This window comes from Pygocentrus nattereri, chromosome 19 (assembly GCF_015220715.1).
Source record: "Pygocentrus nattereri isolate fPygNat1 chromosome 19, fPygNat1.pri, whole genome shotgun sequence".
NCBI lineage: Eukaryota > Metazoa > Chordata > Actinopteri > Characiformes > Serrasalmidae > Pygocentrus > Pygocentrus nattereri.
Window position 1 is genome coordinate 23,945,437 of NC_051229.1, and position 16,173 is coordinate 23,961,609.

The following is a 16,173-nucleotide window of genomic DNA, read 5'->3' on the forward strand; positions in this document are numbered from 1 at the left end:
AAGTGCATAACATAAAAGTCTGATCAGGTTTGTAAGATTTATTCTGCAATTCTTTCTTTTTTAATATACAATATCATTTTGTCATACCAGATGAAGACATAAACAAGGAAATAATAAGGATACATAAAAAAAACTATTCTGTAATTCACAGTGTATTTGTGGTGATTTGTATTATTACTGTACAGTGCATTCACATATAAATGAAAAACTTATGTTCCATTGCATTTCAGAATGTTAATGAACATCAACATAAACCATTCTTGCTTCTCGAATTCTCATTAGCACAACATAATTTTAACCTTTGGTCACATCTGTCCTTTTTTTTTAAGGCAATTTGTTATAGTTTCTGGGAAGAGAACCAAAACAGGTCTCATTCTCTCTCACTTAATCAAATCAAATCAAATTTATTTATATAGCGCTTTTTACAACTGATGTTGTCACAAAGCAGCTTTACAAAAATGGGAATCACAGCACAGAGAATCAGACAAAACACTGAACATAATATACAGAATATACAGAACCCCCGTGAGCGCTGGGGCAAGGAAAAACTCCCTCAGAGCTGGAGGAGGAAGAAACCTCGGGAGGACCAAGACTCACATCTAAAGGGGGGACCATCCTACCACTGGTCAGACAACTTATAAGTTAAACATTGAAAAGTCAATTTTACATCCACGCAGTTCTAATATATTCAGGTGTGTATAATCAACAGTGGAAGCAATTAGAGTTCATATAGATTTGGATGTGATCTGTAGTGGAGAAGCTGCGTTCCAGAAACTTCCATCAGTCCACTTAGTCCTCTATCATTCATTTCTGTCTCCCTCTTCCCTGCCCTTAAGTTGACGTTTCGGTCTGTATCTGAAGGTGATGTGGTTAGCAGGTGGTAGGATACCCAGGCCTGCTCGGCTTTTGTCCAGCCTTGCCTCCTGCTGGTCGACAATCAGCTGCATGTCACACATCAGCAAGGTGATACACACAAATTGCTTCATCTCGTTAACAGCAAAGAATCGTCCAGGACACATTGTGGCCCCTGATCCAAATGGCATGCGATAATACCGGACCTTCTGATCACCTTTATAGAACTCAGTCTTCTCCTTCCCATCTTCCACGAACCGGTCAAACTGGTACTGCTGCAAGACCATAAAAACACATAAAGCATATAATCATATTAATTCCTTCATATTCATTAGTAAAATGCTAATAAAAACAGAAAGCAATGATTGGTAAATTCCATTTGACCTGTTAAATTTAAAATAGAATTTTCTGTTTTACTGCAACATGTTCCAAAAAAGTTGGCACAGGAACAAGTTTACCACTGTGTTACATCATCTTTCCTTTTAACAAAACTTAATAACCATTTGGGGATACAAGTCTTCAGCTCTGCAACCGTATAGGTCCTTCATTGAGACAGGTAAAAACTGCTGTAGCTATGCTGTTGAAACACATGCAGAATGATTCTGGGTTTGTTATGTTAAAATCAACATAACATTCCCTAAAACTATTGCACATGCTTACTGAGGATATTATTTTTTATTTCTTGCTGATGCATTTTTATCAAAGTGGCAAGCTTTGACCTATCCTTACTCATAAATACTAGATCTTTCCTGGATGCTGTTTTTATACTCAAGCATGGTTGCTCCAACTTTTTGAGATGCTTTTTTAACATCACAATAACTCTCAACTTTTTTGGAATGTGTTGCAGGCATCAATTTCAGAATATCAAAAAAAAAAAACCAAAAAACCCAATGATGTCGATAAGGTTAAACCTTAAATATACTGTCTTTGTATTGTTTTTGTTATACTATAGATTGAAGTAGATCTATAAATCACTACTTTCTTTTTATAGTAGCCCTGCAATGCACTGGTGACCTTTCCAGGGTGTATGTATGTGTGTGTGTGTGCTTTTTAAATTATTTTGGCACTTTACCTACTTTTTTGGAACTGGGTTTGTACATATAAATGGAAATGTAAGAATTCAAAATGAAGTTGTAAGAAGAAAAAAGTATGTATTTTTTCACAATGGAAATCACGTAATTAAGTAAAATCATGATTAAACTGAATAAGAGTACTCTTTTTTTATCATATTCAAATAAATTTGAATTCTTCCAAACTAATACAAGTATAAGTATTTTCCACGCCTAGTAGCCAAAGACAAGATGCTTGTATGTGCAAAATACACTGGGCCAATAAAACCTGGTTCTAATTAAACATAGCAGGGTAAATCTTCTAGCACTTGGAGCAAAACAAAGTGAGAGGTTTATAAGACCGTTTAAATCAGGCTACTTCAGAGTCAGTCAATCAGACAGTTGTTTAAGTAGTTATGCTTATTTGTTTGTTGTCACTGTAGCTACTGTGGTTTGTCTCTGCAGCCACCTGTGCGTGTGGATAGATGTCAGGGTCCAGGTGTGTGCTCTGGGGGTGTAGAGCAACAATGTCCCCTTTACGCAGACACACAGAGTACTGGGTGTCCAGATTCAGACAGAAATCCTCCTGAACCACTCGGATATTCATTGAAGCAGAGGACAGGCGGAGACTCTCATTAATAGCACTTTCTACAGATGAGAGAGAGAGAGAGAGAGAGAGAGAGAATGAGATATATGAGGAGAGATAAATCTAATAAGAAATGCTCTACGTGTCCATTTGTCATCTTTTTTCACAATTTTATAATGATGCATGCATTTGAGTGGATGTATATGCGTGTGTACAGTGCATGTCAGTGTGATTTACCAAGGTATATCATTCTATTAAGCTGCTCTCTGGTCAGTGTGATATTATGGTTATGGATATACTCGACGTCAGGGTCTCCAATCACATTCATAATCTCCTTCATCACAGCTGTGAGGGCTTGTGGGTTTGAGAGAATGTGGTACACACACCAGAAGCATGCTGGAATAGTGTTTCCCACTGATGCCCAGAATATGGCAAAGTGATGAGCTAAAGAGGGAGAGAGAATATAGAAAAATATATATAGAGAAAAATATAGAGCCAGTGTATGTATTGACTGGCATGTTCAGTCTGCTCCATAATAACAGTGAAGATGGGTTTTTAAAAAAAAAGGTAATGAAAAAAATGTTTGTGTCTCAGGCATAATGTGAGAAAGTCCTAACCTTTAATTAAATTTAGTCTCAGAAAAAAACCTCATAAAAACAGAGGCCATATTCCCTTAGTAATTAATCATTCATTGAAAAAGATTAAGTTTTAGAGATTGTACACATAAAACTAAGACAAAAGTGTTTTGATCTTCATTAATGAAGTAATGGCTATAAGAAAATAATGACACTGTAGCTAAGAAGTTTCAAACAAAGACAGCTTCAGTGAATTTCCCTTGAAGAGGACACAAGTAAGAAGTGAAGAATCCAAAAGAAAGAACCTATGACTGTGGAGGATCAACAGTTAATCTGCATCAAGGAGCAGATTAAATATTTTGCTCTATATTCTCCAGTTTCATCAAGCATCATAGAAAAACACTAACTGCTTTTGTGCATAGCAGCTTAGATTTGTTCATTACAAATTAGCTTGAATCAATTATGGTTATATATACTAGTATGCTAATGAGATGAGGTACCAGGCAGCAATGAGAGCTGAATGAGGCAGCATGAGGTCAGGGCCCGAGCCTCAGTGCCTAAGAGAGCAGCGAGAAGCAGGATGAGCTCATGCTGCCAATACCTGAGCCAAGAGGGAGAGAGAACCGGTTTCCCCTAACATCCCACGGCAACAACACAGAGGTTCAATGTAAGTAATGGTCCGGCAGCCACACCGCTAGATGTTGCCACCAGCCACAAGTGTTAGATTAGCAAGAAGGTATAAAGACTCTGAAGTTTATAGAATAAAGTCTCAAATCTGAGCAAGTAAAATCGAGAGCCTGTTTCCAGAGTGACAAAGACAGAATCTTTCTAATTATTGATGTTACAGTGGGAGTTCCTGCAGTCTTGTTGAAACAAAGAGACAGTGTGCAGGATATTGAGGAAAGGGATGAGGTTTTCAATTAGCATATTTACAGAGCTTCACATATTTAATAATTGTGAAGTTTCAGGGATGCCATTTTAATAGTTTCTTGGACAGAACAATAATATACAAATACATGTAACAATTTCGTATTCATGATATGTGATTTTTTTGTTTCAATTTATGATTGTTAGGGTACTTTAAACAATTTGAGAACACTGGAACCTAATCTTAGTACCAGATGCTTTGAGTTCCACAAGTGTTTCTAGTAACAGGAAATTTTGTTGAAAGTTTGGAATAAAACAGAGAGGTAACTGACTCTCTGTCAAGGTTTCTATCCATATGACCATCCACAAAGTCTGTCCCACAGAAGGCCACATGCAGCTTACTAAGTTCCTCAGATATAAAATAATAAAGAATAATAAAGAAACTGGGAACCATTTAGCTAAAAGCATGGGTCTTGTTTCAATTCCCATTTTGTTTATTAGGATACCCCCTTTGTAAAGTTTCTGTCTACATTTTACTCAAGTCTTTCAGTGGGCCACCTTTAAGACTTACCTACTCAAATACTTCAAGAGTGTTCAACTATTGGAACAATTCATATGTGTGCTTGTACATACAGTAATAGATGTGTACAGATTACCTCCTCTCTCCATGTCTTTGAGTGTGTCATACTGTTGGAACAATTCAGTACGTGACTGCACAAACTCCGATGGACTGGTCCATTCTTTCATTCTGTCGGGATGAAAAAACTTGATCAGCTTCTCCCGAATGGATTTGGTTTTCCTCAGTAGGCCAATGGGTGTGCCAGCAATCAGCAGTGGAAACATGGCATCAAACTTCCTGAAGTTTTCACGTAGTGTATCTATCCATCTGAGCCTTTCTAAGTATATCTTTGGATCTTTATTTGCCTGTGGGGGTCGTCCGAACAGTGTGAGAAATGTTGCTTCAAACATCACATGTTCACAAAATTGATACAGGCCCTCCTCCCACCAATCACACTCTGGCCTTGCAACCTGGGTGGAGGCTAAGCGATGTCGTAAGATGACCTGTAGGTTACCCATCATTGTCTGTGTGAGAGAGTTGAGAGCAGGGCCCTGCAGGAGCAGGTATAATTTCAGGATTTTGTTGCTCATGCCAGGGTATTTTTCGGAGCGGACAGTTGGATAGCCGAACGTTGCAGATGCTGCTGCGTCAGAAAACTCATGAAAGTCCAGCTGCCTCCCATGTTTTACCACAGCTGGGTACAGGAGAGGGTTCATCAGAAATGTCATGTATTTACCTACAACATAACAAACACACAAAATTTATATATTCTATTATAAATGATGTACATTTTTTAAGGTTTCTGCTAATTTGCAGAATTGTAATGTATATACATGTGTAATTTGAATGATGAGAAAGAGATGTGTAAGATCTTAGTTGATGTGTGGAAGAATGCATTATCAAACTAGAAAAGAGCATTTCCAAAAAAAAGAACGGTTCAATCAAATTTTTGCTACCATTTAAGTATCAGCACTGCAATGGCTTTTGAGTTAGCAGCCAGAAAATATTGGACCCCCGAATACCAGGGGGTATGTCACACACTGTATATATGTATTTCCTTATTTTCCAGTACATATTGTGTAATAATGTAATATAATAATGAACACCATAAAATGACACATAGTGTCAAGTAGTGCTTTAAGTATTTTTCACTTTCCTAAGTCAAAGTATATGTATATAGCACAACAGGCATTGTCACAAAACAGCTTTACAGAAAAATCTCATTCCACAAGTGTCAGTGGCATGCAGGTAAGGTTTGCAAAGCGTTGTATAGCAGGAAGCTCCATCAACAAAAGAAAAGTGACTAGGAGTGGGCAGCCATTCAAGGCAGATAAAGGAACAGCATCAGCCTGCACAGGATGGGCCGTTGTTCAGTCTGGCCTGTCAGGTACTTTTCCTGAACATTCTAAACCTATCTGCCAAATTCAGAAAGCTGGCATTTCTTGGCTTTCATTTTGTCGGTTTGGAAACACTTCTAAACAGCACAGTCTTTGCACTAGACAAAGCAGGTAGCTGCATCGGGTCCCCATTAGCCAAGAGCCCCATGAAAATACAACTTAGATATACTATGTATGTCAATGAATTTGTTTAACTAGCTCCAAATATCTCCTCCAGTTAGCCCAGTATTCATTGTAGCTGTCATCCAATACCTGGTTTAGCTAAACAGTCCTTGAGTTATATCACGAGTGCTGCTGATGGAATTGAATAAAACCCACATGACAGCTGAATACATCCAGGAGGAAAATGGAACCAAAATTTGTTCTTCAAACAAGCTCATAAGTTATCAACTACTTTTTGGAAAATGAGAATGTCTTGATACATTATACTGTATTTGTTTATTTACATTTATTCTAAAGATACATTTTTATATGCAGAAACACACTCAATGCTCAGATAATGGTTTTACACCACTTAAGACTTTTGCACACTATTGTACATTATAAAAACTGCTATTTGTGACTGTAGAAACTGTCACTATTTTCAGTGTGCAAAATACAATGAAGTTAATGTTGTGCCAAAAGTTTCAAATAAAATAAAAAAAATCTGTAAGCAAAATGTCCAAAATATGTTGCAAATACAAATAAAGAGAGTTAAATTTAACATAATTTTTCAAAAAGATTACTACTAATTACTGACTATTCATTAAATGATTTGGAGTGACAGGCAGGGATGGAAGAGTAGTTAAATAGCATGCTACTTTTTGGAGCTAACTACAATTTTTGTAGCTCGTAGCTGTAGCCGCTACAGTTTTATGAAATGTAGCTAGCAGCTATAGCGCCTGCACATTTTTGTGTAGCTACAGCGATAATTTTCGCTACAGACTTCAAACAATCCACACAAAATCGCAACCATACAACGCGGTTGATAACTGGGCTGGTGGCGACTGTGCAATCCTGACTGAGTCTTGGACAGTTCAAGCTAATGATCATACGCATCTCAGGGGTGCGCTGATCACCCTTACTAGTAGGCTTAGCTCAGGGGTCGGAAACCGAAATGTTAAGAAGAGCCATTTTGTCCATCCAACAAAAATCAAACCACCTTGTGTGGCACATTTTAAGTCCATTTTACCAATTTGGCGGTAAGTATGTCTCAGCATGTGCTGATGTGCTATTACAGAATAAAAATATAATATAAACACATGCTTACTTTGCTCTGATTTAACCTTTAGCTCAGCTGCAGCCACTTTTCCCGCATCTCAGGAAACTTCTCTGCGAGTTTCTTGTAAAGTGTCTCTCAATGATCAACTTAATATGAAGCTCAATTAGCTTATCATTCACCAGCTTCTGGTTCTAATAAATGGTGTCTGAGGCACCAGATTATACTGCTGCCCCATTTAAAGTGTAATGGGATAATTGGAAGGAGAAGCTGGTGAGTGAGAAGCTGCAAAAAAGTCCATTAATCTCCAAATTATTGAAGTTCGTCTTAAATCTCTCTCTTTGCCTTTTCGTTGTCTGCATTGCTGTGTGACCAGCAGGCTGTGCATCAGCCTTAAGCATTAATGGTAGGTGAATTAGCAGTTATACATTAACTCCAGCATTTAAGACCATTTATTGTGAAAGCTATGTTAGAACTGTGTTATAACAATTTTCCACAAAGGAAGATTATGTTGTTTTACCTATCCAGTTCTACTATGCCATAACAGCTCTGCAGCAGAGGAGAGATTATTCAGCTGTGCAGGCCTGATTCTCATTCCAAACAGAGCCAGGGTCACTAATGAGGATTTTGAGGCTAAAGTTTTACTGAAGTTTAACAAGGGACTCTGAATGTCATGTCTGTACATTTCTGTCTAAAATGTTTAAAGTGGAGCAGTTTTATTTCAGCAGTTGACAATGCTTTGCACAAAATTGTTTGGTTTGTATTCAGTTATTTTTGTTGATTTTTGTTAGCAAATGTGGAATGGATTGACTTTGCCTTTACTTAGTTAATTTTTTTTTCATATCACGCCTTTGGTTTGATTGTTGGTTACACCTAAACTTACTTTTTGGTGATGTGTCTTGTTCACACTTTCAGTTGGGCTTGTTTGGTGTGTCAGGTGGAGATTCACTAGCATTCTGACAATCACGCTTTGAAAGTAGCTAAAAAGCAGCCACTACTTTTTCTGGAAAAGTAGGTAAATTGTTGCTAGCTACAAATTTTGGGAAAGTAGATACAAAGTAGCTAATTACTCATTTTTCAGTAGTTATCCCAACCCTGGTGACAGGTCTTCTGAACATGTAGCCGCTCCAACTCTGAGAGCCATGATCCACCTCGAACAAGGAGAAGAATGTTGGCTGTGAATGCCAGAGGGGGTTATGCTGCCATGTCTGATAGTTGATTGACGGTCAATTTTAATCATTACAAAGGGAATACAGTTGACATGTTGTCATAACTGGGCATTCCATTCTAGGGTTTACGAAGGCTATTATCTCAACGTTTTCTTGTTTTTTATGCACAGATTCCCTCTGTCACTGAAACCGTCTTTCTAGCTATCTCAGTACACCAGTTTACAAAATCCGCTGCTCCAAATCACTGTCCACATTAATACAATGAACTAACTGAAGATATTTAAGCAGTTTAGTTGCATTACCAGTATATCTAGCCTAATTAGCCCTAGAGGACACTGCTAGGTTAGCTAGTGCTAGCAGCTAACCTGGAAGGTACAGCTTCATTCATTTACAAATAACTACGTTTTTGTTCTTCAATGCTCAAAATAACAGTTACATAATGATGTGGTGCAGTTCATGCTGAGTGGCTACATGTTCAGAAGATGTGTCACTGCAGATCATTTGACCAATAGAGCGTGCAGCCGGTTGTCTTCTTCTAAGTCTCACTTCCTATGAAAAGGTTTCAAAAGTCAGATGTAAAGAAAAATTTGAGTAGAAAAAGAGTGATTCCAGAAGCAAAAAAATCACCACAAAATCAACCAATAGAAAAAAAATGAAAAAAATATAGCAAAAAAAAAAATAGCAAAAATGAGTAGTAAATTTATATCAGAATGAGTGATTTGATTGACTCATTTTTTGCCTTTTTTTTGCATGTGGATTGTAGTATTTCGAAACTTCTGGCACAATATTACCTCCATACACCCCAGGCTCTAACCTTGGTTATAATGGACTGTTCCATGTTGTTATGTGATGACACAACATAGAGACAGACTGATTATATGTATATGTATATGTATATCTTCTTCTTCCAGCTGCTCCCTTTAGGGGTCGCCACAGCGGATCATCTGCCTCCATCTTGCCCTATTCACTGTCTCCTCTACTTTTATACCAACCATCTCCATGTCCACCTTCACTACATCCATAAACCCTCTCTGAGGTCTATCTCTTCTCCTTCTACCCGGCAGCTCCATCTCCAACATTCTTTGACCAATATATCCACTATTCCTCCTCAACACATGTCCAAACCATCTCAACCTGGCCTCTCTGGTTTTATCTCCAAACTGCTCTACCTTCACTGTCCCTCTGATCTGCTCATTTCTAATCTTGTCCATCCTTGTCACTCCCAACCTCCTGTCTTTTAGACAGAGCCACAGTCTCCAAACCATAAATCATAGCAGGACGCACTACTGTCTTGTAAACCTTCCCTTTCACTCAGCCCTGACACCCGTCTCCACCCACTCCACATATACATACCAGTCACCAGTCTACCACAGGCGTGCAAAAAACAATTACGTGATAATCTATGTTTGAAAGAGGAGGTTCATTGCTGTGATTTCTGTGTGCTAAGAAGGAAACACCAGAGAAAAACAAAAGTTCAGTTGCTGAGATATCATATCATTATCATATTTTTGTGCAGATGGTTGTGCCACTCAGGAGCCAACAGCCTAAACTAATTTAAAAATGTGCATCCAAGGGGCACAATTTCTGTCTTTTGCTTAAAGCCTCAGAATCATTAAATCCAACCCTGCTTCTAAACTGATCAAAGTCTGGAGAAACATGTTCAAATCATTATCAACAGTAAAAATGTATTCATATTGAATATCTTTTAACACACTCACTTAACCAAAGTCACCACTGATGTAAAATGTGCTAATCCTGGTCAAAATTATTTGCAAGCCTATGTTGGACTGATCTCAGCAGTACAGTTTCATTGTTGAGCAAGAATGATTGTTATGCATGTGAATCACTGTGTTAAGTATACACCCATTTTCTTAAAACCAAATGTTAGTTTTTATTCTCTCTCTCTCCTCCATTTCATCATCTCACATTTCTTCTTCACTTTGTTCTCAGCTCTGGACATCCACCCCTCCTCCTACACACAGGCTATCAACTATAAATGCATGTCTTAATGGTGCAATACTGTAGGAATTTTTTTCTCTGACCAGCATTTCCTGTTCCAATGAATTCCAGCTGGTTTATGATCACTCATTCTGGACTGAGAATGCTATACTATACATCCATCAGTTTCTAGGTACGTATATGAATGTGTATTATACCTGCAATGAGAACAGTAAAGACGTCTCCATGCTTCTGCTGTAGTTGCTGTAGAAACTGATGGGAATCTTTCCTGAATTCCAAAGCTTTTCCCAGAAACGGGATCCATCCTTTTATGAGAGGAGGCTCCCCCTCTCTCCTACAAAACAAATAAACACACTTTTGCATTGCCATACACTTTTTTAAAAAAATTAACATTTTGATTCATCACTAATTAAATTTAAATTGTGTCATGTCACAAATACCTTCTAAATCTCTTACACTATGCCAAGTTTAACTCAGCTAGCTATGTGATTCAGCGATTCTGTGAGTTCTCAGTTTGGGGGTATAGAATGTGCTCAGATTACTCAAGTGAAACTGTCCAAGTTCTAGGACTGGGTCAATAGAATTGAGTCACCAGAACCAGGACACCACAACAAGGCCACCACGTCTGGCTCAAAAGGACGTGAGTTGTTTATGTTTAATGACTAAGTAAATTAAGCTCTGAAAATCTTGCAAAGGACAAAACTTCAAAACACACACAGGCTCACAGGACAAGTGCAGAGAGCTTTTTGGTGCCACTGAATAGGAATGCAGGCTGCCATATAAAATATGCCATGATCAACAGCCATTATATATTCTATTTGATGCTGGTCTTGCTTTTCCTCTCCTTTTGGGCTTAGATTTTGTAATAAATACAGGGTATGACCATTGATTTCAGTAACACTATCTGCAGTCTGCCTTCTGAAGATGGAAAAAGGCAAGAACACTCAGAAACACACACAGAGTCTGAGTTTATACTTGTGTATTTCTCAACCAATCTCTGCTGTATCACAAGAGTCTCTAGGACATACCCAGAGGCTGACATACTCAGCAGAAGTATGTGACATGTCAGACCCCAGTTGGAAGGTTTATTATATGATTGGTGTACATGATGCCATTGGGGATTCTGATGTCATCAAACATCATATTGTTACAACTGATGAGCTTCCTGTGAGAAAGAAGGCATACTCACTCATGGTCATGCAACAGATCATTGACCAGACTGTAGAGGAAATTATTCAGCCTTCTATATCCCCATAGTCATCACCTGACATACTTGTGCCAAATAAAGACAGAGGTTTGTGCTTCTGTGTAGAATATCATGGTCTTAGCACCAAAACTCATCAGGATGATTATCCCATGCCTCAGATTCATGAAATCCTTGAGTCATTACATGGTGCCTCCATCTTCACTACCCTCGATTTGCGGAGTGGATATTGGCACTCAAGTGTTGATTCTCAAAGCATCCCCAGGACTGCATTCATCACAAGCACTTGCAAGAATTTTTGTGTTTGCCTTTCAGATTAAAAACTCTGTAGCTACATTCTAGCAGCTGATGGAAGTGGTACTTCCACAGGTAAAGAAATTGTTTTGTGTATTGATGATTTCATAATACGTTCATCCACCAAAGAACAGCATCTGAAAGATCTCCTTGAAGTGTTTGCTTATGTAGAAAAACTTTGAAACTAAAGTTTAACATCATGCAGAGAACTTTGAACTTTCTGGGAAATGTGATTTCCAGTGATGGGACTGCAACAGATCCAGACAAAGTAAGAGCAGTCTGTGAATCAAAGCAGCTTTGGTGTCAGCACCAGTTCTCACATCTCCAGTCTTCACCCAACAGTTCAAGGTTCAAACACATGCAAGTGCAAATGGCATTGGAGCTGTTCTTGTCCAGGAAAAGGATGGTTAAGAGAGAGTAATAGCCTATGCTTCTAAGTTGTTCGATGGAGCAGAAAAGTCCTACTTTGTTTCAGAGAAAGAGTGTCTGCCGGTGTTACGGGCAGTCGAAATACGGAGACCATATCTGGAAGGCACATTTCGAATCATTCTGCCTTGACTTGGGTCTTTAACCACTCGAATCCAACGTCTATACTCACAAGGTGGGCTATTCGATGCAGAGTTTGGATGTTAAGGTCATCTATAGAAAAGGCCAGTGTCACATAGCCCCTGATGCTTTGTCACGCAGCTACGGTGAAGAAAAAAAAGGCAATCATTGTCATAGGTGACCTACCTGTGGACTGGACCAATATTACCAACGCTCAACAAATGCTTTAAGTAAAGTAAAGTACTTGTCAAAAGTACAAACCCAGAGTGACAAAATTACCTGGTCATCAGTCTACTCCTGTGCTAGAGCCCGCCGGTTACATGCTTGACATTGACATTATGGGTCCTTTCCCAAAAGCCCTAAACAGAATGAGTATTTGTTGGTAATCGTTGACTACTGTGGTAAATGGGTTGAAATATTCCCTAGAAAGGCAAAAGGAACTTCGAATCACCAAAATTTTGATCAAGGACATTTACACACGATGGAGAACACCTGCATACTTGGTTTCTGATTGAGGGGCACAATTCACTTCCCATCTTTTGCATGAATCTGTAAGCATTGGGGTGTTAACCAGAAGTTGACAACAGGCTACAATAACTTATCAAAAGCCAGTTAAGTCAAGCAGCCCAGTCAAAGCAAGCAGGCTGCACCAAACTCACACTCATCCATGTCTTTATGGACCACTGGTGAGCAGTCATGTTGGAACAGGAAGGGGCCATAAAGTTGGGAGCATGAAACTGTTCAAAATCTTCTGGTCTGCTGAAGCATTAATAGTTCCTTTCACTGGAACTAGGGGGCTGAACAAAACTCCTGAAAAACAACCCCACACCATAATCCCCACTCCACCAAACTTTACACTTGGCACAATGCAGTCAGACAAGTACCATTCTCCTGGCAACCACCAAACTCAGACTTGTCCATCGGATTACAAGATGCAGAAGTGGGATTCATCACTTCAGAGGACATGTCTCCACTGCTCTGGAGTCCAGTGGAGGCGCTTTACACCACTGCATTTGATGCTTTCATTGCACTTGGTAATGTAAGGCTTGGATGCAGCTGCTCAGCTATGGAAACCCACTCCATGAAGCTCTCTACGCAGTGTTCTTGAGCTAATCTGAAGGCCACATGAAGTTTGAAGGTCTGTAACAATTGACTCCGTGGAAAATTGGTGACCTCTGCGCACTGTCTATGTCTAATCATTTTAATACCAAGACAAAAGTAATGACAAAATGCTTTTCTTGCATTTTACTGCATTTTACTTACACAGTGATGCAAAGCACCACTCTTATGAAGCATCAAAAGCTACTTGAGCGCTAATAGCCTCACCCTCGTGGAGAAACTAGCTTGCTAAACAAGCCTTCCAGGGGGTGTTCCACATATAAAATACAGCCGTGTCCACAATGAAAATGCCATTTTGCTCATTTACAGCATGCAGCAACATCTAAGCAACATTTCTTGTCACTGGCTGACAAAAACCACAGAGCACAGTGCCACAAATCTTTAGTGCAACAACAACAAAAAAAATACACACTGACATCTAACAAGTATAGCTAACAATGTGACATGTATAAGCATGTAAAATACAATTCCTTTGTGTGTATGTTTTAATAGAAACTGGGTGTTTTGAGAATTTGTAGTGGGTTGAGTTTTGCCAGTGCTCTAAAGCTTGTCCAACCTCGCAACACTGGCCCCTGCTAGAAAGGACAATATAGAGCAGCACAGCTGGTTACTGCAAAGCCCTGCTGGTGACATCCCATAAAAATAAAAATAAAATAATGCATGGCCACAACTTAGTAAGGCATGGGAATGAGATCCTAATGCAGTAGGAGTTGGATCTCTGCGTGTCGGGCAGAGTGGTAAGTTGGTATAGGGGGACCAATGTTAGAAGCCCCAATCACAAAAGGCTGAGACTGAGAATAAAGTGAGAGATTTAAAGGTATGAAAAAATACACAACGCCTGTAAAAAAAACATTGTAAAGAAATGCTGAATTTGCGTTATAGCTCTTAAACTTTAAAAATGAAATTGTAAATATTAATTATATACAACTGAATTAAGTAATTGACAAATGAATAAATCCAAAAATATAAACAAGTGAGCCTCATTTTGACTTGTTTTAAGGACATTACATCAAAGTTGGATCACCCTGTAGTGTGTTTTTCCACTTTAATTTTGTGTGTGACTCCAAATCCAGGCCTCCATTGGTTAATAAATTTGATTTCCACTGATGATTTTTGTGTGATTTTGTTGTCAGCACATTCAACTTTGTACAGAACAAAGTATTCAATGAGAATATTTCATTCATTCAGATCTAGGATGTGTTATTTGAGTGTTCCCTTTATTTTTTTGAGCAGTGTATATCGCCGCACTATCGGAAAACTATCGTTTTTCTTGCTCATGGAAGCAGAAAATGAACTTCACAGCCCACCTTGACAACCTGAACCCGAATTTGAAAACATTTAAAATGGTTTCACTACTGCTCACGCTTTCTGTGGGTATATGATCAGGCAGCATAAAAGACCCCTAAACTGTAAAAACAGGACAAAAATATTTAAAACTCAACAATCATTTATACTGTAACCATCGTCAACACAACCACCCTGCTAAAAAAAAAAACATGGAAACCATTAAGTGCTTCTGCTGGTTCCTAATGGTTTTGTAACATGTTTCTAAATGCATATGATGGTCTCCTAATGGGATCTAAAAGTATTCTACAGGAAACTGGTGGGGTCTATTGCAAACAATTAAGCCAATTCCTATTAAAACCCAAAACTTCAAGGTTTTGATTGAGTGGTTTCTAATGGCCCTTTTTCAGCAGAGAAAATCAATAGCCCTGTTACCTCCTATACGGCGCTGTCACTGCTACTGAATGGCTGTTCTCAGAAATCAATCATCTTGATTTATTGAAATGAAATTAAAAGACGCATAAACTCACTCACCTCCTTCTCCCGAACAGCCTGTGGAGCACGAAAAAGGAAGCGATGCCGAGAAACACCGTCAACAAAGTCTCCAACATGTCAACTCCTTCGGTTTAATCGATTCAAAGCTTCAGACGGTGGTCACCTTCCCACGAACCTTTCACATCAGCACTACTGATATACAGTAAGAATTTTGGCTTCTGCCCGGAGGTTCTGACAGAGCGGACGACGGAAAGCAGTCAGTAGGGGTCTTGTCTACTAAAACATAAAAGGAAAATCAGCGTATCTAATTGAAATCTGGACAAACTGAATGGACCGAGTTGAGCGTTTTGAGGGCGGTGCATTTTAAAGGGGTGGCGCATGAGCACTGTAGGCTGTAAGTGTTTGTTTGTTTTTACCACATGCAGCAGCAACTGACTAATATTGCAGATAACAATTAAGAATTAACACGCTGCCTTCAGCGTTTGCACCATTTGCTTCGGTATTGCCTAGTCTGTGGACTACTAATTCTCCTTAATTTAATGACCATAACATATAGACCAAGTCGCAAATCTTCGTTATGAAGACAGACATGAAGACAGACTTCTTAGTTCGAGTGTGCAGCTGCTTCTCTCATTACAATTTGCCCCAGGCTTCACCAGTGCGCATATGTTCAAAGCTGTTGTTTAGTAGCATAAAGCTTTCTCTGTTTGGTTTCTTTTGACTGCAGTCCAGACCCACCCATATCTTTGTTCTCTCTCCCTCTCACTCTCTCTCTCTAGTTATATAGTGCTCTGGTATTTGTCAGGATCAGAGACCTTTGAAAATAGTCAGCAAACAGAAATTGAACAGACAGGACATAATGTCCCACTGGATGTTTTAGAAACTGGCCACCCCTCTCCAGCACTTCATGGCAAGCTGGCAATACTGTCAAAAGTATTCTGACCCCACTCTGGTAAAGCTTTGAGAGCAAAATTTGCAAGACAAAGGAGCGACAACACTCATCATACATTTTATTATACA

The 16,173-nt window shown here is 38.9% G+C and overlaps 1 protein-coding gene across 1 annotated transcript; it reads right to left on the reverse strand.

Moving 5' to 3' along the window:
• Nucleotides 1-23: 23 nt before the first annotated feature.
• On the reverse strand, nt 24-15,523 carry LOC108428329 (cytochrome P450 7B1). The gene is made up of 7 exons (XM_037547739.1): nt 15,193-15,523; nt 10,409-10,545; nt 4,586-5,224; nt 2,725-2,931; nt 2,371-2,549; nt 790-1,127; nt 24-384 (listed from the first exon to the last, which is right to left on the reverse strand). Exons 1-6 carry the CDS (start codon nt 15,267-15,269, stop codon nt 801-803), a joined length of 1,566 nt encoding a protein of 521 aa, XP_037403636.1. The 5' UTR covers nt 15,270-15,523; the 3' UTR covers nt 24-384; nt 790-800.
• Nucleotides 15,524-16,173: the final 650 nt, after the last annotated feature.